The sequence below is a fragment of the Desmodus rotundus genome, chromosome 2 (assembly GCF_022682495.2).
Source record: "Desmodus rotundus isolate HL8 chromosome 2, HLdesRot8A.1, whole genome shotgun sequence".
NCBI classification, from domain to species: Eukaryota; Metazoa; Chordata; class Mammalia; order Chiroptera; family Phyllostomidae; genus Desmodus; species Desmodus rotundus.
Window position 1 is genome coordinate 198,918,080 of NC_071388.1, and position 23,765 is coordinate 198,941,844.

At 34.6% G+C, this 23,765-nt stretch overlaps 1 protein-coding gene across 3 annotated transcripts in view; it reads right to left on the minus strand.

Annotated features, from left to right (window-relative positions):
- The window catches only part of CUL3 (cullin 3), an 84,815-nt gene that overhangs the window by 19,003 nt on the left and 42,047 nt on the right, over positions 1–23,765 (minus strand). For all 3 annotated transcript variants that reach the window (XM_053919126.2, XM_024564251.4, XM_053919127.1), the window contains 7 exons: positions 11,962–12,122; positions 10,823–10,937; positions 9,365–9,593; positions 4,699–4,844; positions 3,813–3,989; positions 2,433–2,603; positions 1,747–1,854 (listed from right to left, as the gene is read on the minus strand). In XM_053919126.2, coding sequence (XP_053775101.1) covers positions 1,747–1,854; positions 2,433–2,603; positions 3,813–3,989; positions 4,699–4,844; positions 9,365–9,593; positions 10,823–10,937; positions 11,962–12,122 — 1,107 coding nt within the window. The remainder of the gene's footprint in view (positions 1–1,746; positions 1,855–2,432; positions 2,604–3,812; positions 3,990–4,698; positions 4,845–9,364; positions 9,594–10,822; positions 10,938–11,961; positions 12,123–23,765) is intronic.

Here is a 23,765-nt window from a genome sequence, read left to right on the forward strand (position 1 = left end):
CCAAGAAAGTTATAGAGAACCACCTGCTTGAGGATTAGTGATTATTTTAAAAGTGCTCAAAGATTTCAGAATGCTTAGGATTTATTTGATCACTTTGTCACTTTTCATCAAATCTTTCTAATGTAGGTTATGGATTAGAAGACTTAAGGCTTAAGGTCCTTAGCAGAAACAATTATAAAAAAGTCAGTAACCGCATGCCAGTAATGGCCTTTCAGTAAATGGAAGCTGCAATCGAATTAGCAGATCTGTAACTCCGAGCATCTTGATAAGCAACTTCACTTACTATAGTTAACTAATATTCTATTACACAGTGAAGGGTATACCTGAATAATCAAAACGAAAGACTAGAAAATTCACAAACTTTTTAACAGAAAGTAACAGGCAAACAATCTGATAAAATCATCCTGTTGAACAGTGACCCCACCCCTTAAATGAAACAACTGCAGCAGAATGATCAAGAGTCAGGACTGTAATTTTCCTATCAAAAGGCCTTCAGCTATCATGGACAAGGTAATTAGACACTTAAAAAAATAGTAAGGGTGCTGGACCCATCAGGAACAGTCCCTTGCAGATGGTTTCAATAGTGTTTATTTAGATTAGGTTATTTCCCCAAACCTCTCAATATGTGTAAAATTAGTAGAAGGAAAAAAACAGAAAAAAATTTTATCACATGAAAATATAATTATATCAATATATTAGAATTAAGTACAAATCCCTAAACAATCTAAAAAAACCCCCAAAACCAACCCTAAGTTAATCACATTAGTCAGTTCTTGCCTGCGCAAATTTCAGTGTATCACACACTTGTATCTTTCCTGCTCTCAGCCATTCTTCACTGTAGGTATTATGAGGGAAATCACTATGTAACTACTTACAATGAAGAGGGACCATGAATCCCTTTGGGTGAGAATGCCTTAATATGTACTTGTCCATTTCTACAAAATCAGCTGTTTTCACATATTTTGTTTGTTAAGAGACTGTAGGACCATAGAGGTGATAATCTAACATTTAAATATCAAAAAATACCTCTAATTTTTTTAAATGATTGTAACAGGTCTTAATTACTAAGTGATATAAAGTCACTGGAGAGAAAACTTTTGAAGAAAAATTCTAGAGTTCTATAAACTTAAGGAAAAGTTGAAAAACAGTATAAAAAAACTTTAGAACTTTATTAAATCCTCACAAAACCCCACTGGACTCCAAAGCCATATAGGTTGCAGCTCATCCCTACTCTGGGAGTCAGAGTACAAACCACAGTCACAATACACTAGTGTCAGCGTTTTTATACTCAGCTTATCCCCCGCTGATCCTGGGGACGTCAGGCCCATTTAGTATCAGTTAAATATGAATAACAGAGATACAGCACAATCCTGGTGTAAAGTGAAAGGAAGAGAACTACAACTCAGTAAGCTTGCCTAAGCTCAGTATTCTTTCCACAATCTATAATGATTCTAATAGCAGAATCATTCCATTTATTACATTTTCGGCACATTCCTTTAAGTGGGGAGGATAAACTAAGTTTTAGAAGAAAAAAAAAGTAATAATTTAACATGAATAGTTACAGAAAGAGGTTATATGGTGAAAAATAATTTTTAGACAATACATGTTGTTTCAGACAACACACGTTGACAATGACATTTAAAAAAATGACACCAGTTCAGTTATTTGATTTATAGATAAAAATGCCTGTTACAAAAAACTTTATATAAAAACATATACATGTAAGTAGAAATTAGAGAATTTTACCCCAGTTGCCTGTAGATGTTGCCTGAATTCATCCATAGTTGTGTTTGAGATGCTCATATCCCTAAACATTCCTTCCAGTTTTGATGTGAACTGACATCCACATTCAGTCTGGGGAAGAAAACCACAAATAGACACAAATAAATGCTGGGTTTTTCTATGAGAACACACACAATGAAATAAACCAGTCCATGTTACTGCCACCATTTCTAAATCTCCCCAATAGTTGCTCTATGACTACATGTACCAAACTTTAGTGTGTTTGAAAAGATTTTTATTTTAAAATGCACATTTTAAGTCTTGTTCAGAGATTCCAATAACCTCACTGAAGCTAGGGCCCAGAACTCTGTGTTTTTACCAGGCAGCTCAAGTAATCCAGGAACAGGTAGTCTATGGACCACACCTTTGTGACAGAACTATACAGCAATATTCCCTTTATTGTTTCCTTTGTACTAATCCTACCCAGATCTCCAGAAGTGTACCCTGCCACACCAAAATAACTTCCAGCAAACTCTGAATGTCTGAGAACTCGAACAAATGTAAGAATAGCCTGCTCAAAAAAATTTTATCTTTATCAGTTTATAAGTATTTTAAATCAATTAAATATTTTCTAATCAACTGTTGTTGGTGTTCAATCACGTGACAAACATTAGTTAAGTGCACACCATTCCATCTTACATACACCTTACCTTTAACTTAGATATCATATTTTTTTCAGAGTCATCAGAAACACTTTTATTTGTGAGAAGTCTCCTTGCCAAGTGTTGTTTATAATAGCGTTCAAATACATCTTTTTCTTGCATAAACCTAAAAAGGACCATTGCTTTATCCAATATCGTTTCTACTTCTTGTTCTGTTAGCTGAAAAATCAATTAAAAGGCTACTTAATAATTCCAAGATTTTAGTTATACAAAAACAGCACTGCAGTTCAACCGTTTAAAAACAACACTGTGACCATGAACATAAGTATCTAGTTGAGCTATGTCGGGAGTGATTTCATTAGAGAAAGTGCCTTCTACTTCATACAGGAGCAGCACACCACAACTCTTACATCCTATTCTAGTGTAGCATTAAGCAGGGGTTGAAGTGCAGTTCCATTCCCTAGAGGGCTACCACTAAAATGATACATGTCTAGATTAAAGGATGACAAAGAACAGATGAAATAAAACTGCAATGGCAGAAAGAACATATTATGATGTCTTTACATAACTTAGGCAGAAATTTACATAGCCAAAAGACAGATACTTTCATATTAGCTCATTCAAAATCTAAATTGTGCAAACAGAAGGGTAATAATTTGTTGGAATCTGAAGAGTAAAAAGACCCCTTGCCTTTTTATTTTAGGTAAGGGGAAAATGATACGGTGGCAGATTGTATTAAACTTATATTAAAAAATTTGGAAGGTTAAACAAATGTGTCTTTTTTATTCTGTGTTCTTGATCTTCCTTTGGCTTGTTTCTGTTATAGGAGCCTGTAAAACCTGTGGCCGTTTGTTGCTTTTCCCTTTCGTCTCACAAATTCCAACATGAAGTCAAAAAGACCAATTTATGTGTGATCACAATATGTTTAATTTGATTTTCTATGCTACAGTTAGCTTCTAAGATCCCAGATACAAAATAAAGGATTGAAACTGAGCCTCAGTATATGTTTTCAAACTATTTTCTGATAGTTATTCTAATCTATACCTTCAAATTCTTGGCCTCCAAGTATTTGATTCATAAACCCCCAAACCAGATGACAGCAACAACATTTTGTGCTGTGGATAACTATTTTCTAGTTTCTTACTATCTCCAGAGCTGATCTAACCCTTATAGTCTACACTTCAAGAACCAAGGCTGTGTAGTTGTTGGTTTTTATACATTAAGTGAAATGTCTAAATACCTCTGACCATTTCAAATACCTTAAACAATCCTTTACAAAAACCACAGCACACATCTAAGCACAGCAAAGGGCTATGCTTATTTTTATATCTACAAAATTTCCTAATTTTATACTTGATTTCTTAAGTTTACACACAATCTTCTACCTACAAGTAAAATTTAATGTATTTTCAAATACATTATACTTACCCCTTTGACTCCCTTTTTCAGCTTATCATCAATAAATAATGAGAGGTATTCAGGGGACCTGGAGTTGAGGTTGAGAAAGTATTCAAAGTCACCAGCAATAGTTTGTTTAAAGAGTCGGTCATTATTAAATGATTCCTGGAGGAAGCGATCAAACCTACTCTTCAGATCCAATAAGCCCTTCCAAATAAAAACAGAAAGTCAAGATACATTATTTTTCTACAAACAATACACATATGAACATGTATGCTAATTTTAACTTCACTGGTAATATATGTGTGTATTCAGTATTAAATTTACAGATACTTTATCATTTTTAAGCCTATATCTAAGTCTGGATTAGAAATGTCAGTGGTGAGAGAAGTATTCTATCTTCCATTTATGTATTACAGCCAATGAATCAAAGAAACTCCTCAATTGTTACTCCTGATCATCTGTCTTTATTAAATGGGCAAGTCTGAGAAAATCAGCTTTAAAAATGTACCTCAAAAGCCCATTATTTCTATTAAAACACAAAAAACTTGGAGCATAATTTATCTGTACTATTGCTTAAAAGCAAAACATTCTGAAACAAAAAATATTTAACACATGTTTTTTTAACACACTAAGGTATATGAACAGTGAGGCATCTAAAAAAGTGAAACAATAGCTTCCATTCTTAAGACTATTTAAACAAGGTCTTCACCAGACAGAATATAAATGAAAAGCAGCAGCTTAGTCTGGCTCCCGGATACATACATAACTTGCAAAATTCTAAAATAATTAAAGTCTACCACTGGGATAATTAAGTCAAAAATACATAATACATGACATAGTAAAAGTGACCTTTTTAGCACTTGCCAATATTCCTTTATCATGAACTTAAAGAGAATCTTCTATGTTTATTTACCTGGATATAGTCAACAGGATTCTTTCCTTCGCCTTCCTCCGAAACTAGGGCTTTACCTTGCTCCCTCAAATAGGAGCTCATACACTCACACATTGTTTTCAAACCATTTGGCACACGACTAAATAACTTGTACATGCAAGCAAGGTCTGCAATCAGAAAGAACACACAAATCGGCTACATTAAAGATTAAGAAAAAATATGAATCTGTTCATCCTCATTGGTGATACTTAAAACTTATTTCTCTATTATAATCATTTGCTGACATGAAAAACTACTAAAAAACCCCCAGCAAAATAGCAAAAAGGAAAAAAAACACCAGGATAGTTAACGGTTATTACTGCAATTTATAAAATACATGTTTTAGATGAGACACTCTGAAAGCATCAATAAAATGTCTCAGCAATTTTAGTTTACATGAAGAGATGCCCAAAAAGCGTAACAAACAGCCACGAAAAACGAAAACTGAAATTCTGAGTTTTGCATAATTGATCCTAAATAATTCTAATGTAGAACCTAATATTACTGGAAATTATATATCAAAAGGATAACTTTAATTATGGTGTAATTTGTAGTCAATGTTAATTAAAGCCAATTAAAAAATATTTGGTCTTACAGATATTTAAAAAACATCTGGTCTTAGAGATATTTTTAAGCAAGCCATCTCAGAAGTTCAAATAACCACCATGAAAACAAAAATATACAAGGATTTACTTCATTACATATCATGGGAAAGTTTAAATGAAATTTATAGCATCAATTCTATTCTTTAATATTTTCTTCAGGGCAATCTCTAAGACTTCCCAGGTGATGTCTTAGAGCCAGTATCTGTACTTTAAAAAATTGGTTTATCTCGCTATCTCGCTTTTATTTAGAATGAAAACTTTAGACTCTTTCCACTTTTTATATCATTTTCACAAGATTAAACTGTGGAGGTGAAATAATGCTTTTCCATGTCCAGTGTTTCTTTGAAATAAGAACTTACAGGGAGACTACAGTGTCAGAACTTTACAGTGATATAAAAAAGTTTTATAATCAAGAACTTTAAAAGTGGAGTTCAAACAACAGTTTCTAGATCAGAAGCTGGTAAATCTTTTCTGTAAAGTTACCAAATAATAAATACTGCAGATCTATGAACCACACACAGTCTCTGTGGCTATTCAACTGTGCCAGTGTGCAAGCAAGAAGCCACAGGCAATACATAAGTAAATGGGCATGACTGTTTCAACAAAACTTTATTAAATCTAAAATTTATATAACTTTAAGTATAATAAAATTATTCTTAAAAAATTTTTTTTTCTCAACCAAACTGGTGGTGGGTCATATTTGGCAAACAGGCTGTAATTTACTAGTCTGGTATACATTTACAAGAGCAATTTAGATCCTAAAACTGACATTGTATGTATTTTAAAAATACTTAAAAAGTTTTACAAAAAGGGCTCCTAAAATTATTCAGTAACTCACAGAAGCAAATTTTATTTAAAAATAAGTTTCCATCAATAATGCATATCCAAAGTAATCTATACACAACAAAGCTTATAGTTTTCTCACATGTAATATAAAACCAAATTTTCCATGTTAAAAACAGGTATTACAAATTCAACAATACGGACATACAAGGTCTGTCCAGAAAGTATCCAGCAATGTAATATGAAAAAGAGACATTTATTAAAGGTACAAGCACTGTACATAGGGCAGTAACACCTCAGTCCCCTTCAAAGTAGGCCCCTTGGGACCTCACACAGTTCTCCCAATTGCTATCAGATGGTTTGTCATATTTTCATAAATCTTGATGGTCTGAAATCTCTTCCTTTTTCAAAGGTGATTTTAGTTTTGGGAAAAGCCAAAAGTTGCAGGGTGCCAAATCTGGGCTGTAGGGGGGATGAGTCACCTGGGTGATTTGATGTTTCGCCAAAAAGCTCTGCACAAGACGTGATGCATGAGCGGGACTGTTGTCATGATGAAGCTGTCAATCACCAGTTGCCCATAGCTGTGGCTTTCTGAATCATCCAAACAGTTTCCGCAGAGGAATGTTCAAGCTTAACGCAGATTTGTTGTTCTACTCCCTCAGTCATTTTGAATGCGATGGCCACACAGTACACATGCTCACTCCATGGTGTCTACCGCCCCCATTGACTACTACAGTGAGGTCATCATTGTTCACACATGTGCATTCCAGTCCACTCTCCTTGGCTGCCAGGTTACATCCATGTCCCACAAACCATTCTAGTTACATTGACAGTGGTTGGACTTTTTCCGGACAGACCTCGTATACCACAGTAAATCTGGCATATCAAATACCTCTTAACAAAATGGTTTTCAATGTACCTATTTTGTTCCTACTTTGTTACAGTTTTGCTGAATTATATGCTATATATTAAACTGTACATAAATTAATGTAATTTCATTGACTTTCACTATATATAAATGTATGGTGTAGTGGAGGATATGAATTAGAAAATAAAAAATACTTGGCATTCCAAAATTAAATATCATTATTTCTGTACACGATAAAACAATAAAATGAGATACCATTTGAACTTAACTTCACAGTACTATCTGCATCTGATAATCAATCCAGTTCATTCTCCATTCATGGTGGGAAAACTGTTTTCACTTTCTGATTTATGAGACATTTGGCTTCATATGGTGAAGCTGTGCCCCTGACCTATTCTTGACATAATGCTCAAGAGCAGAGCCTAGCAAAATTAAGACATTTCACAATTAGTTTTCTAGTAGAAAGTCAGGAAACTGAAACCAGGATTTTACAATTTAATTTTGAATCACAGAAGTTGCTTACTTGCTGAAAACATTAAGTGCTAAATAGAGAAGTATGGTAAGTAGCTACTGTGGTATTTCTTCATTTATGTACTTATTGAGCACTTGCCATGTGTCAGGCATACTTCACGCCATTAACCCAAGTCTCCATGCAGGTTACAGAGATACTACAATTCAGGCACGACTGACAAGCTCTCTCCATCACACATTTTATAGCCCCTAACCTTCAGCCCATTTAATCTTCCCCCTCTCACACCCTCAAGGTTGGTAAGAAAGAATGAACTTAATGGCTAAACAGTAGAGAACTGACTGATTCTCATTCTGTTTAAGTAGAGGAAAATACTTTTCATAATGTCCAAATCTGCCAGGGACCTTTTAGATCAAGGGGTCAAACTGTAGTCTGTGGACCAAATACAAATATAGCCCATTGTCTTTTTTGTATATCTTAGGAACCAAAAATGGTTTTCACGTTTTTAAATGGTTGGAAAAAAAAATCAAAAGAATGTTTACAGAAATATAGTCAAGCTTATTCTTTTGTGTTATTGTCTACTTTCTCAATACAGAGCAGAGATAGTTTACTACCATATATGGCTCACACACCTAAAATATTTACTATCTGCCCCTTTACAAGAAAAAGTATGCTAACCTAACCACTAAAACCTTCAGGAACAGTTTATTTTAGAAAACATAGCAAATATACTTAAAAAATGCTTTTGCTTCTATAAAACAAAAATCATTTTAAATATTTTTGCTTTTACAAAAATGGTTACCAGAAGGGTCTTTTAAAAAGTAACTTTCTGAGGTTTAATAGAAACAATAAAGTTATGTACAACTTTTCAGGAACTTATCACGTGTAGAAATATATAACCATTTCAGAACACAAAGCAAGGGTTCCATGAGAGGAAGCATGGAACAACCTCTCTTCTCATCATCTTCCTTTTCCATTCTTATACTCTCCTCTCTTGAAAATTACTCACTTAAATTTCTTCTTTTCATTCCCTTCCTAGGTCATTACCCCAAACAGGCAATACGTATTTCTCCTATAAGAAATAAGTAGCTAAAATATCAATAAGACTTCATCCAACAAGCAGGGAAACAGAAGAGTAAGTACCATGTTTATTTTTTAATATCATGCCAGTGATTTATTTACAAACTCAGTTTTAAAGCAAAGCTTCAGAAATTAAGAATGAGGATAACATGACTGTTTACTTATTTCTTCTACGGTACTTGTCACAAAACATATTTTCAGGAAAATAAAGGTAAATAGCCAAAAGAAGTAAATGCTACAGCTATCTCAAAATGTTTACTTTTATGCAATTCTCCTTTCTGATTTCAGTCTATAACTTCAACATCCCCAAAACCAGTTTACTAATTATCTAAATACATAAAAACGAAAGACATCCACTTTTGCATTTTTGGAACCTTTATCAAAACTGACTCCGACAATAGAGCTTACAAAAATTGTTTGGAACTTCAGATTTTAAAAGAATCACAAAAACTACAGGACACTATGTGGGAACAGAGTCCAAACCCTTTAGTATAATGGCTTTAGTATATGTAACACTGAAGTTCAGGAATAGACGAGAAGCTCAGTGGCCTCGCCAATATTAGATTTAGCTTCTGGGGTAAGAAAAACACAAAGTGAGGAGACTTAAGATGAAAGACAGGAAAAAAAAGCCATTTGCTTCACCAGAAACATCTAAAATCCTTATTATGATAAAGCTTTACTATTAAATCCTATCAAAGTAACAAGTAACAAATTAATGCTATACATACACAACTTCTTGAAAACTGACATCATAATCTATTTTAATTATAGGAAAGTAAAGAAATTACTGAGTAATTGGTACAACTATAAGAATTTAATTGTTTTTCAACTGCTAAGACTTACCTTCTGTCTTTCCATTTTTTAACATATGTACTAGCCCAGAATTCTCCATTTCTACTATAGTTTTCATGTGCTTGGAAATGAGTTCCCTCTCAACCACCTTTACAATCGGCTCTTCAGTTGATTTGTCAAGGCAGTGCATCACTCGTTCTATTTCTTCATTAATTCTAGCTTCTACCTTCTTTATATATACTGAAGCACTGTTTTCTGCTAAAAATTTCTGGCTTTCCATCTGCAAATAAGAAGCATGATTCTTTAAAAACATGTAACCAAAATGTGTTTCTGCTTTTAACTAGGTCTCTATAGTGTTTATCACAAACCAAATTAAGTATCATAAACATTATTAACATTTTACATAGTTTATTACAAATGTTCATATAGTCTGAGTTATATCCTTTAAAAAGCATTACTTACCCAAAACCAAATTAATACACTATCCTTAAGCAGTGTTTTTATATACTGCCAGTGTACTCCAAATAGCAGAAGTAAACACATGCCCGAATAAAGCATCTGACTCCAAGGGAGAGTGGCAACTTCTTCTTTGATCTGTTTTAATGTAAAATTATGTCTAGAAAGATCCATCATGTTTATCATCTAGTTTTGCTGGAATACTCCTACGTACTGAAGTCCTCCTGCTCCAGTCTCAAAGAAGTATATATACTGACGTTGGAGAAATAGAGCTTTTAAGTAACTGTTAATCTTGTCTGCTAACACCAGCCTTGTAGAAGTTCCACTAAATTACCGTTAACCCAAATGATTTAAACTTATTTGAAATTAGGATTAATGAACATATCTAAGAATTACATAATAAAAGATACGCTGATATGAACTATGTACAAATTTAGTTAACACTTCCTACTTTAACAAAAAGTGGTTCTAGTCCTTGAAAATATCAAGTTTCTAAGAAATGACATTAACAAACCAAACAAAAATCTTGGCGAGAACACCCTGATAAACCCTGGTCACCATTACCTTACAAGTACTGTCTTTTTGGTTGGTGTTTGGGTTGTACACACTGCCACGAATTTGTATTGGTTGTACTTACTGACCTATCATTTCCCAATAAACAGTCTTTAAGACATATGCACTGTGGGATCATGGGTATTTCTACATTTATTTTACTAGTTACTGAATAGTGAGACTTCATTGGTGATGCACTGCCTATTAACTGGTGATAAATAATTTGCGACAGATAAATATAATAAAATGTTAGTTATTTCTAAGTGTATATGTTTTGTAAGATACAATTTAAAAAACAATGTGTCTTAAGTCCAAACTCTTCCATTTGTTTTCAATGAGTTCCTTCACTGAAATGTGAGAATGGGGGTAGGTATGCTGAAGGATATTTTTTGCATGCTCTTCCCTTCAGTAAAAAAAGGTCAATATATTCAAATTAGTAACCACATTCAATAACTTTAAGAACATCTTAAAAGAGCACTTATTTATATCTTCACTGATTACCTGAAAAAATTCTGCAGACATTTCCAAAAAAGGAGCCTCAAAATCTTCTTCATAGACGGATCGTCCTTCAAGACCTAAAATCATTAACATCTGGCAAGCATTTCTTATTGCGCCTCTGTCAAAAGAAGTTAAAACCATTTGAAAATCAAATTATATCAAAGATTCATGTAAAAATAACCACAACAGTAGTAGCTAGAATTTCAGAACGTTTTTTAAATCAAAGTCACCAATCTCCCAGAAGCAGCTTCTTTATAACATAAGGCTTTAAAGTAACTTTATTTGGAAAGCATATCTCGACTGCACAGGTACTTGTCTCAAGTTGTTCTCATGTAGAGATTACTAAGCATTTTGTAGAAATATGTTTAAGATGTGTAAATATTTCTGTGTATTTAAGAACAGAGAGAATAAAAATGCTGCTTATTAGGAAGCAGAGGAGGGAAGGAGGCTGTGTTGCTAGAGATAGACATTTTTGTACCAAATGGTTTTTAAGCAATCCCGACCAAGCACCAAAGCTGAAATTAAAAAAAGACTATCACAAGTCTTTGTTTAATAGCTGCTTTGAATAGAGAAGCAGAGAAAGCAGTTTTGCATGTTTAAGCCACTCTAGCTGATGTCAAAAAAATGGCACTCCAATCATGTTAGAAAGGGAGAAGGGATACGACAGAACGGTACAGTAATTCTTAGTCACTTTAGACTATGTTCAACATTTTTATTAAATATATTAAGAATGAAAGCTAGTCAAAAGTTCTTAAAGAAAAAGACAAAGGAAAAACAATGTCATCAAGCAGCCAAAAAAGAAAAAGAAAGAAAGAAAGAAAGAAAGAAAGAAAGAAAGAAAGAAAGAAAGAAAGAAAAGGACAAAATGCCAGCATAAAAAATACATAAAAAATCAAATGGGGAGACTAATGGATGATTTGCTTTAAAAAAGTATACCAAATAAAAGCTTACAGTGGCCTCTTCTAACAACAGCAGTGTGTTTTTCAGTCAACATCTATGTAATTTTGTTGACTGTGGTATGGGTTTTCAAGAATTTTCGTAACGTGCTAGGCAAACTTTTATTTTAATAAAATTTTGACAGTGAATCAATTCTCAGGATATAACTGTTAAAAACCAAACTCAAGTAAAAAGACGATTAATACCGGTCTACAACTTCTCCTTTCCGCTCTCTTGCAATCATATCCAATAACGTTTGTCGTAGATGATCCCTAATACACCCATAACGTACAACTTGATCTCGAAAAATAATTAATCCTAAATTGTAGACATTCTCCACATTATTTTGTTGTACATATACACGGTCCTGCAGGGAACAGAAAATCATATAAACATGAGCACAACTCCTGAAGACAGAATAATCATTGTGAGCTACACAAGTCAAGGCAATACAATTCCAAAAGCAGTCATTTCAGGTGAGAAACACTTCAAGCTATCTTAAGCAACATGGAATTTTCTACTACCTCCTAAATTATATAAAAGTAGGACTTTACAATTTACAATTGTTATTGAAATAAACAATGACTGTAGGTAACTGCCCACTTACCCTAAGAAAAAAGGAGGAAAAAAAGCCAGCACACACCCAGAGAGGGGCAGAGGAGAGTGAGCAGAGAGCAGAGGAGAAAGGTGGACAGCAAGGTAGGCAGATCTTCCTTTCTACCCAAAGTCATACCATGCCCCAACGTGGTTCTTAATGAAATACTCTACTTGAAATCATTTTCTATGCAGTAAAATTTAAGATCCGAATGATTTAAGTTGATTGCATACTGGTAAATATTAAAAGGCTTTATTTAAGTCTTTTAGTAGAGCAGCATTAAAACACCTCCAGTTACTGTTATTTTAAACAGATTACTTACTAGTAGCCATCTTATTTTCAAATTCTTACCAATGTGATTACAGGTGTCTCGCTTTATAAATCACAGGTAATCCAGAACTGGCTATACAAGTCCTATTTTGGGCATTATTTGAAAATACATATTTACACTAAAATACACTGAAATAAAACGACAGTTCTGAACTCACTAAAGGATTAGTAAGTAATAGAACTCCTTTCTGTTTTTAACCAAGAGCTCTCTGAGCTTTGGTGGGTCTGTGAACTTTCTAAAATTATAAAATTGTGTTTGTTCATACATAAGTACTTTGGAAACAGAGCTTTCACTAGATTCTTAAAAGCATCTGTAATCCCCAAACGGTTCTCTCTTCAAACTGCGGTCTTTAACTTTGAAAAGGAACACTGGCGTTACAGCAATATCAAACAAAGCTACAAGATGAACATGAACACAAGTTCTACCATATTAGCAATGCAACTAAAATGATATCGATCAACCTTCAATGATATTGATTTAGTCAAAATCAATTTTGACTAAATTCTCTATGAGTAGCCCTCTCTTCATGTGACATCATTCTCCCAATCTTCTTTTATTTATCTCACATAACGGTATATAATAAATGGATACAAGGAAACTCGCTCTTTTATTAACGCCTTTGGTGCTCACATTTTTCAAGTCCTGATATCAACTTTAGTGAGTTCAAATTTTTCATTGATGATTTTTCTGACAAGTTCTTGGGCTTCACAAGATACTAAATTCCAAGATTCCCACTGAGCAACTCTCTCCTCCTTTTTGATGGCTATCACTGTTTTCTATACACTGAAGCTACTCTTTCTACTCATGACCTTCAGGCCCTAGCATATATTATAAAATTCACTCACTTTAAGAGTACAGTTCAATAATTTACAGTGAATTTCTATAGTTGCATAACAGTTGCCACAATCCAGTCCTAGACTATTTCTATCACTCCTCCCCCCAAAAATCTTCCAAGCCATTTGCAGTCAATCCCCACTCCAGCACCCTTGCTTCCTCTTTCTATAAATTTTCTTTTCTAGACATTTCATAATTGGAATATGTCATCTTCCATATCTTATTTTTTACTAAGTATAAAGTTGTTAAGGTTCATCAATGTAATATGTATTTCATTCTTTGTTAGTGCTGAATAGTATTCCACTGCATGGATACACCACCTTTAGTTTATTCATTCTTCAGCTGAAAGGTACTCTGAGTTGTTTCCAGTTTTTGTCTACTATAAGTAACATTGCTATGAACATTTAGGTACAATCTTTTTGTGTACATATGCTTTCAATTTTTCTAGGAGTAAAAGTTCTGAGAGGCACATGAAAAGTACCTATTTGCTCTAAAGTGAAAATATCAATTATTAAAACTTTTTGAATATGAAAATAAGAGACGTGGAGTTAGGAATTCTTCATATGATCTCCAGCTCTACCATTAACTGGCTGTGTGGCAGTTGGAGTGTCGGAGCAGAGCATCGAACATTTAAGTCCATGAAAGACAACTGTGGATAACGGAAATACAGATGTTGTAACATCAAAGCTAAACCTTTGTCTTTCAATGTAAGATTCTCAAGGTGTAGGTAATGATTATAGTTAAATGGCATATAATATTAACTCTGAAATTTGATTATAGATCCCAGAGAGATACTAACTGGAGAAGAGAAAACCCATAAACTTGAGTGTGTCTATTTAAATTAGTAATACTACAGAGTCATTTATATTACATGTCTAGATGTACAATCAGTTACCAACAAGCAAAATAAAAGCTGTACATGCATGCACCCACGTTTATGTGTGCATATGTTAAACAGACGTGCGTGCACACAGTCACAACCAACTTGTGATGTGCACATGAAATATGAAAATATTTGCTAAATGAAAATGCCAAATATCTGTTTATTGTTTATTAACACAATCAGCCTATGGGTAACACACAGTATTTTCATAATACTAGTTTCTAATACGAACCTCTCTTTGTTAAAATACAATCTCAAAGTACAGATAAAGAAAAAACTCATCCCAAGAAAAAAAATATTAAACATAACCTAAAAATAGTATTTTAACCTCAGGCTTTCAACCAAAGTATAGTTTGTATGAGTCTAACCTTAGTCATTTATCTGTTGAAGAGAGCTCAGCAAAGATAGAAAGCTGATGGCTACTTCTATCTGCCTTTTTAAAATGCAGTCATTTTAAATATAAAATGTTCTGAGAAACATGTTTGAAAGCCTAATGTCTGAGTCAAACATCAGATTCACTAAGGAGATGTGACTTCATCTCCACAGAGATAAGCTATATTTTAAATCTCTAAATCTCTAGATTTACTGTTCTCCCTCAGGAGTAGCTAACCTGCAGTGTGCAGGAACCTTTACAAGCTAGATGGGCCAGGGGGCTGGGAGTCACCAATGACAGAATCATTTCATTGCTCCTGTTTTCAGAACTGGGAAACAGCCAGACTGCTTGTGCATCTGACTTCATCTGTGCAACTAACTTGATAAACCAACCTAGAAGCACTTCATCTATAATGCATCATCCACCTCACAATCTTATTCTACTATTTCCATTTCTATCCTTGATAGAATAGCTTTTATTAAGACGAAATTCCCTGCCAAGAACAACTATAAAAGTTAGATAAAAAAAATTTTAAAATACCACTTGTTTAAAACATGGACTATGGCAGGCAGATCTCTAGGAGATGAGCAGAGAGAGTTGCAGTCTTTCTTGCTCCTACTACAAAAAAAGAGGACCTAAACCAGCTGATGTCCATGTAAAACCTCTTTGGCAAATACCTACTCATAACCTAGGACTCTTCACAGTCTCAGCTGACAAGAGGTTATCAGTCTACAAGACCACAGGTATTAATTACTACTACCACCATCTGAAAAAGATTTGCCTGTCCCCCTTAACTAATGGCTTCTCCAAGATACCCAATCCATCAAGACACCTAAATATTTAATGTATGACAGACCAAACTCAGCATGCCAAAAGTATTTGTAGGGGTGTCAAGATGTGCTAGGTAAAAATATAAATTTTATGAAAGTAAACCTGTGCAAAGTCAAGGAGTGACTTTGTAAGTGGCTATATAGCTTCATCACTCAGAAACTGGCATTAAAAACTAATCAAAATAAAACAAAAAATCTGTTAAGGAAGTTCAAAAATGAAGTAACAAAAAATCTGCTAATGAAGTCAACTCTTACTACTACTTAATTTACCTGCAAGAAATGGTTTAGCAAATACTTTTAACCAACAGTCATTATGTCACAGAAAAGCAAGGTAGGATAAATAAGCTATTGGGCACAGTAACCAATGAGGCACCCAAGGAAAAAAAGAAATTGTAAGCTCTTTCACAGTATCACTCATATCTATTGTCTCACTGAATAACGTTTTCTTGCAAAATTAAACAGGTATTTGGGAAGCGAATTCTAAAACTAACCTTTCAGACTCAGTCATATTCAATGACAAAACTTAGTAGTACAAACATAAATACAATAGTCCTTTGTATTTTTATAAATTTGTGCTTCAAATACAAGTAGTTCAGTACTTTCAATAGTACCACTAACGAAACAAGGGCTGTTACGGATTACTAAGCATTCATCTACACTTCCCTGCCTGGTCCTACCTGTGGTCACTGGTAGCTATTTATTTAGGCAAAGACTCACAGAAAATAACAAGTGTTGGGGAGAATATAGAGAAATTAAAGCTTCTGAGAAAAGCAAGGTCTTACAGAAATATTTATGTATCTATGTGCATAGTAGCATTATTCAACCTAACCAAAGGGTAAAGGCTACCCAAGTGTCCACTGACAGACGAATGGGTAAGCAAAATGTGGTACATTCATACAATAGAATATTACAAGCCTTAAAAGGGAAGGGAATTTTGACACATGCTATAACACAGATTAACTCTGAGTTACACTGGAGGTCAAATTCAGAGACAGGAAGTACAATGGTGGTGACCAGGAGCTAAGGGGAAGGGGCAATGGGAAGTTAGTGTTTAGTGGGTACAGAGTTTTAGTTTGGCAAGATCAAAGCTCTGGAGATGGTTGGAGGTGATGTTTACACGACGGTATGAATGTACTTAATATCACTGAACTGTACGCTTAAAAATAAATAGTTAAGATAAATTTTGTTATGTGCATTGTACAATTTTTTTTTAAGCCAACTATTTAGAAGCATAAAAGAGCAACAAGGCAACCTGGACTTGAGGGGTCCAGATTCTGGAGAAAAGCCATGTATGCCGAGAGGAGCCCCACATTCACCTTTTGTTCCCTTGGGTCATTTGTTGTATTTGGAGAACTGGAAATAGGGGACCAAAGAGAAAGTACTAGCAGCTAAGACTTATGAAGGGCCAAAGACTGAAGAGAGAAATCAAAAGAACCAGAAATTCTGCAAACAATTTTAATCAAGATGTTCACTGACACATGACCTAAGCGTGGATCAGACACCAAGCCACCCAACAGCAGCACTGGGGAAAGAGCTGAATAGAGACTGCTGGCTGACTTGCAGTGTGGTAAGGAGAAAAGAGCTGGAATTCAAGGCAGAGTAATGTGTAGAGCAAACTGGTAAACACCTGAGGCTTTTAGCTGAGACCCCAGAAGGTCTATTCCCTGGGAGTAAAGACATGCCTTGGAAATAGAGGCAAACTAAAAACAGCCCAATGTTAACAAAGCCTAAAGGCCAACTTCAACTAAGTCATAGTGATCTGCCCATACCGTGCCTGCCTGCCAAAAGAAAATTGCCATTTCCTTTAAAGGTAGTATCATCCAAGGTCTCCACATTTTTCATATACGGCGTTGGTAAAAGTTCTAGGTTTGTTCCCCCACCAAAATAAAACACCCCAGGATCAAATGTCTGAAAACTAAGAGGAAATAACCACAGGAAGTCTAAAGTATTCTAAAACTCATAATATCTAGGAAGTAGTTGAAAACAAAATATAAAGTAAACCACAAGTCAAGGATCTAGGTTGTAGTCACTAAGATAACCACTAAAATAATTTTAGGATATATAAAAAACAGCTAATGGGGAAGGATACTGGGACAATAAAATATACTTGATGCACCAAAAGAAGGCAAGAAAGCCGGGAAAGTCAATAAAAAGCAGGTGAGACTAAAATAAAAAAATAGTGGGATGGCAAATGTAAACCAAGTGTACCAATAATTACATTAAATATAAATGAACATTACTGTAAATGATGGGGTTAAAAGGCATGTTATTGTTTGGTGCTTACAAGCGACACACCTTAAATATAAGGACACAGAAAGGTGGAAAGGAAAAGATGGGAAGAAATTTGCCACGCAAACATTAATCAAAAGAAAGCTCATATAGTTAATACTACACAAAGCAGACATTTACTTAAGGCAAGAAGTATTACTAGAGATAAAGATATTTCATAAAAATAAGAGTCAATTCAACAGAAAGATAAAACTATTCCGTATTTATATTCACTTTGGAATAACACCTCCAAAATATAAACTAAAATGAGAAATAAATCCAAATTTACAATAAAGGATATTATAAATCTAAAGATTTTAACATGTCTTAGTAGCTGATAGGACAAGCAGACAAAAAATATTTTTAGTTAAGATGTGAACGATCTGAACATGGTTAATAAATTCAACCAAGCTGATATGTGTGCAGCACTATGTAACAGTTGCAGACTGAAGCACTAGAATTAACTGAAATTTAAAACTTTTCTTCAAAGATACCATTGAGAGAGAGAAAGACAAGCCCAAAATGGAAGGCAGTATTTCATAATACATCTATCTGAAAAATAACTTCTATCCAGAATATATAACAAACTTCCACAAATTACCAAAAAAAAAAAAAAAAAAAAAAAAAAACGGCAAAAAGTTTGTGTATGTTAAGTTATGTAGCAACAAAAATGTTTTCAAAAATTAGAAGAGGACTTTCAAATCGGTGTAGGGCTAGTGTAGAGCATCTGATTATTTGGTGGGTTTCTAAGTATTACAATAATAGTTTTAAATAACTTCTGATGACAATTAGGAACCTAAGTCCTAGCCATTTTTTCAATGAATATTTTAATATCAGATTCAAAATTATCGATAAAAAACACAGAATACAAAAGATTCCCAATATGCTTTGAAAACTTAGAACAGCGGTTTTCCACTAGTATGCCACACCACACTGCTGTGCCGCAGGGATTTTTAAACATGCAATACCTGAGGGGCACTGACCTCTTTTCCCTTAGATTGTCAAATAAAAAATGACAACAGGCAATACAACAATAATCGTCCAGTGTGACGGAATCAAAATTATACCTATCTTTTTGGTCACACTGGCAAAAAAATCTTTTTTGGTATGCCACAGAATTTTAGTCATCAGTTTATGTATGTCATGAGATGAAAAAGGTTCAAAATCTCTGAAGTCACTGTTCTTAATCAGGCTCTGAAACTAGGGTTATCTGCCCAAACAGATGTCCACATCTTAAAATTTCCCAATGATAGAAGAACTTGGAAAAAGAAAACACAGCTTTTTAGAACAAGGGCTTGATACATAATACATGCGTGTATACTTTCTGAATGAATGACTTTACCCTCAAATGCACAAAAGGTCAATCAATGTTCGTCCAACTCAGGGTAAATTATTATATGTAATTTATCAGGGTAAATGATCATACTCAGAAGTTCTGTTAAGGCAGAGTCAATATACGTAAGTTTTCTGCATTAAGGTAAAGACTGTGAGCTTTGGAATAAAAAAAAATTCACTACACCAGTTATGTAGTAACTGTGTGATCATGGCAAGTTAATCTCTCTAATCCCAGTTGTTAATCTAATTTCCGTTTATTAATTCACAAAATGGAGAACACAATACTCACCTGGAAGTTCAAGTATTTAAAACATTTTGCACAGGGATACAGCCATGTGATAAATGATATCTCTTGTTATATATTCAGAAAAGCATTTTTACTTTTTAAAATCAATAAAAACTTTTATTGCTTACCCAGATTATAATAAAAAAAACACTGTGAGGATTAAATAAATTAATATACTTAGGCTGTGAAAATGCTATCTGCTATTATAAGGAATAGTAGAACTGGGTAGACTCATAGGCAACCAAGGCTCTATAAACCCACCTTAAGAGTTGCTTAAGACATTTCATCAACTTAGTATTAACCTATCCTCAGCTTCTGTTTTCCCCTTCACTTTCAGTTTTAAATGGTATAGAACTCTAAATTTGAAAGGATCTAACCAACACAACTTCCAACCACATCCCATAGGTAGGTTTGAGGAAACCAACTCATTAACCCTTGAAACCGCATCGCAAAGGGTGTGTGTGTGGTGCATACATACACATGTATCTTCTAGGAGAGGACCCATGATTTTTGACCATTCTCCAAGGGGCGTGTAACTCCCAGAGGAACCAAAGCTCTTACCCAATAAATTTATTTTCCTTGTAGATAAGGAAACAAGTGTCTTAACCCGAAGGTCTCTGAACTCATCATTAAATATTTTCCTCACTACTCCAAATTTCCTATATATACAGTATTGGGAGCTTTCCCTTTTATGCACAAAAGTTTCACTTCCTTTATTACATCAAGAAATACATGCTCTATCTCTGACTGTACCACAGGGCCTACTTTGTGCTTAATACATACTTGCCTCCCTAAACTCAACGTCACGGACTGTTTGCTATACCATCACTGCACATGCACAAAAACAGTTCACAGGTCCTAGTAATCACGGTGTTCGTGGTTCTATTAATTTGTTTGAAACAGACACTGAGATGGAAGGCAATGAATTCCTAATTATCAAGTACAACACTCTTAACTTTTGAAGTATTTATGATGATGCCCTGGTTTTAATTTACATAAAGGCCTAGTGCTTGGCTTTTGACCTAACCATAAAGATGTCAAGGTTTTATACGGTCAGTCACAAACACAAGAACTAGAGAACATATGGGGAAAGCCTCTCTTGAACAAACTACTCTTGCAAAAGCAGCCATTAAAAATACTAAACAGGTGTGAAGTTTAACAGCCCAAAAGCCACTGGATCCATTTTCTTCTAAGGCATCATTTTGAAAGCAGAAAAAGTGCCAAGAAGATTCTTAGGCAAACTATTTGTGCTCATCCAGAATACAGCTATTTTCAAACTTCCCTAAATGTGTAACCCAGAACATTCTAAAAAAGAAATGTTTCTTGAACCTAAAAGCATCAAAATCTATAGAAAAAAAAAATACAGACTCACAAATTCCACCATTTCCATATTCTCATCCTATTTTTGACTTCCAGGGACATACAAATCCTTAGTAGCTTCAGCAAATAACTTACATTTCTCACAACTCTACTCCTTGTCATTTATTACCTTTGGTAACTTTAACATTCATAATAGTGACCAATCTGACATGAGTCCTCACAGATGCCTTAATTTCCATCTCCAATCTTACCAGAATTCCCTACCTCCCATATTGATACAGGCCAATCCTGAAACTCATCATTAGAAAACATCAAACATTTCTGGCACTGAAGGTATTTTTCTCCCACCTTCCCTTTATTATACTTCAACAAACCGGCTCCTCATGCTCACTGGATCTTCAGATCTATTGATCCCTCATACCTAATACTTCTGTTTCTTGGAACCTTAGGATTCACTTGCCTACTTATTTAAACACTCCATGACCAACCATTTCATTGATGCTACTAACAATCAGAACTCTCCCCCACACCCATTCAGGCAACGTCTATCAGTGGCTTTCCCTTATTTTCAATATTCTTCTCTGAGATGTCTAAGTACCCTCGGAAAAAGTACAAACTCTGTTGACTGCCTCCATTACATAAAATTTGTGCCACCTCACCTGAATTATCCTCTCACAACCACAGATGATCCGTTTGTTTATAGGTAGCTGACCCCAGCAGAGGAGTTATTCCAAACTTCTCTTGCATTAATTTCCTACTGTTGCTAAACAAATTACCAAACATTTAGTAGCTTTTATATTCTCTTAGAGTTCTAGACTAAAATCAGTTTCTCTGGGCTAAGGTCAGGATGACTTGCAGGGCTGGTTCATTTTGGAGGCTCTGAGTGGGGAATCCACTTCCTTGCCTTTTTCAGCTTCTGGTGACCACCAGTATTCCTTAGCTGTAGCCTCCTCCATCTTCAAAGTGTATCTCTCCCGTCTCTGCTTCTCTGTCCACACACTGCCTTCTCCCCTGACTCCGACCTCCTGCCACCCTTTGGTAACAACGCTGTGTGATCCCTTTGGCCCCAGGCAGGATAACCTAGGACAATCTCATCTCAAGGCCCTTAACCTAATCACATCTGCAAAGTCCCCTTTGCCTTTTAAGATAACAATCATGAGGTTCCAAAAATCAGTCATGGACATATCTGGAGGATCATTATTTAGTCTACCACATTCCTCGACACCTCACATGCCTGTCACCCTAAACTGATGGTCCCACCTTCTACTTTACTCGGAAGAGCATCAGAACAGTTTTTCAGCTCCTCTCCACAAAGCTGTTGCTACGTTCCACCTTTCCTCTTAACCCATCCTTGATGACTTTCCAATTACCTCAAAAGAAGTACTGACCCTCCTGTCCTGGGTTACCTTTTCCCTATGATTTTGAATTTACAGTCCCTAATCTTTAACCTGAAATACTACTCTGTCTTTGCTGTTCATAAAAATGACCGCAAATACAGACAAATTCAAGTAAAAACATGAAAATATCTTTGGACTTAACCATAATTTTAGGCAGAAAATTCCTCTACTAACCATCCATTAACCTATATATCACAACAGAAAATGCTTTTCTCTTTCCTTTGAAATTAATTCTAAGTGCTCAAAAGTAGCTTAGAGAATACCACCCATAATTTAATTTCATCCTGATGTTGTCTAATGTTTAATGGGGAAAAAAAAAACACTGATAATCTAAATTTATGGATTATACCAATAAAGTTACTATATAACCTATAGCAAACTTTCTCCATAAAATATTTAATTTTCCCCCCAATCATTAATCTTTTAAATAATTAAAGCTGAAAATAAAGGTTATACTGAGCAACCCCAAACCAATCTTAAAAGTTCAACATGTTAACTGTTCTTTAAGAACAGAATGAATTAAAAATAACCAATTTAAATAAAGCAGAGATCACAAACTCTATTGCCTTCAGGGTCTAAACAGGTAATGCAAGTCTCAAACATCAGGAAGAGGTGGAGTAGCAGAAACTAGAGGTCACATGTTTCATCTAGAGGCATAAACACTTCTTCTTCTTTTTTTTTTCCAAACACTGAACCTGCCAAACAACAAAGTTATGTGGGACAAATTTTGACCCATGGCTGCCTCCATGTAACCTGTGAACACATTTCCATTTTCAGGAGTCAGTGCATCCCATGGTGCCCATACACTGGGGCTCATGTATGGCATTTTAGACACAGATATCCCTTGTTGAAGTCAGCAGGCTGAGTAGGTGATAGGTGGGTAGACAGTGAAGCATCTTCTCTCCTCTGAGCCTGAGATCTAAAATTCCAACAGTTAGAACTAGTATTCACTAGAAGAAGAAATCTGTTTTGTCTCCATGAAGGTATAACCAACACACCTCAAATATATGCTCTACCTAGCAGGCAATGTGACCAAAAATAATGTAGACATTGACTACTTTATTGATTTTTAGACAACTAAAATCACTTATTTACTCTGACTAAAATACTGGTTACATGGATGCATACACTTATCAAAAATAATTTTATATACTTTATTTCTGCACATTTCAGTGTATATAAATTACACCTTAATTTAAAAAAACCCTCATTTAATTAAGACCAGAACACTTCAGGAAAAAAGGGCAAAATAAAGAGAATGAAAGAATTCTACTTTGTGAAACATAAAGAGACCTCACCAACGCTTTAATTTCTGAATCTAAAAGAATGTATTTTTAATAAGCATTTTGAAAAAGCACAAGCTATTTTGAAATCTATGTATATTAACTCACTTGAGATATCAAAGTACCTAGTTTGCTCAAGGAGTTCTGCTGGGGTGGGAGACACAGTGTGGTGACAGACCTCATAAAGTTCAGTCTAGCTGGGAAACAAGGCACTAAACGGTTGTTAATGAATGTGATAAATGCTGCAAAGGAGTAGTACTGGGTACAATCAGAGC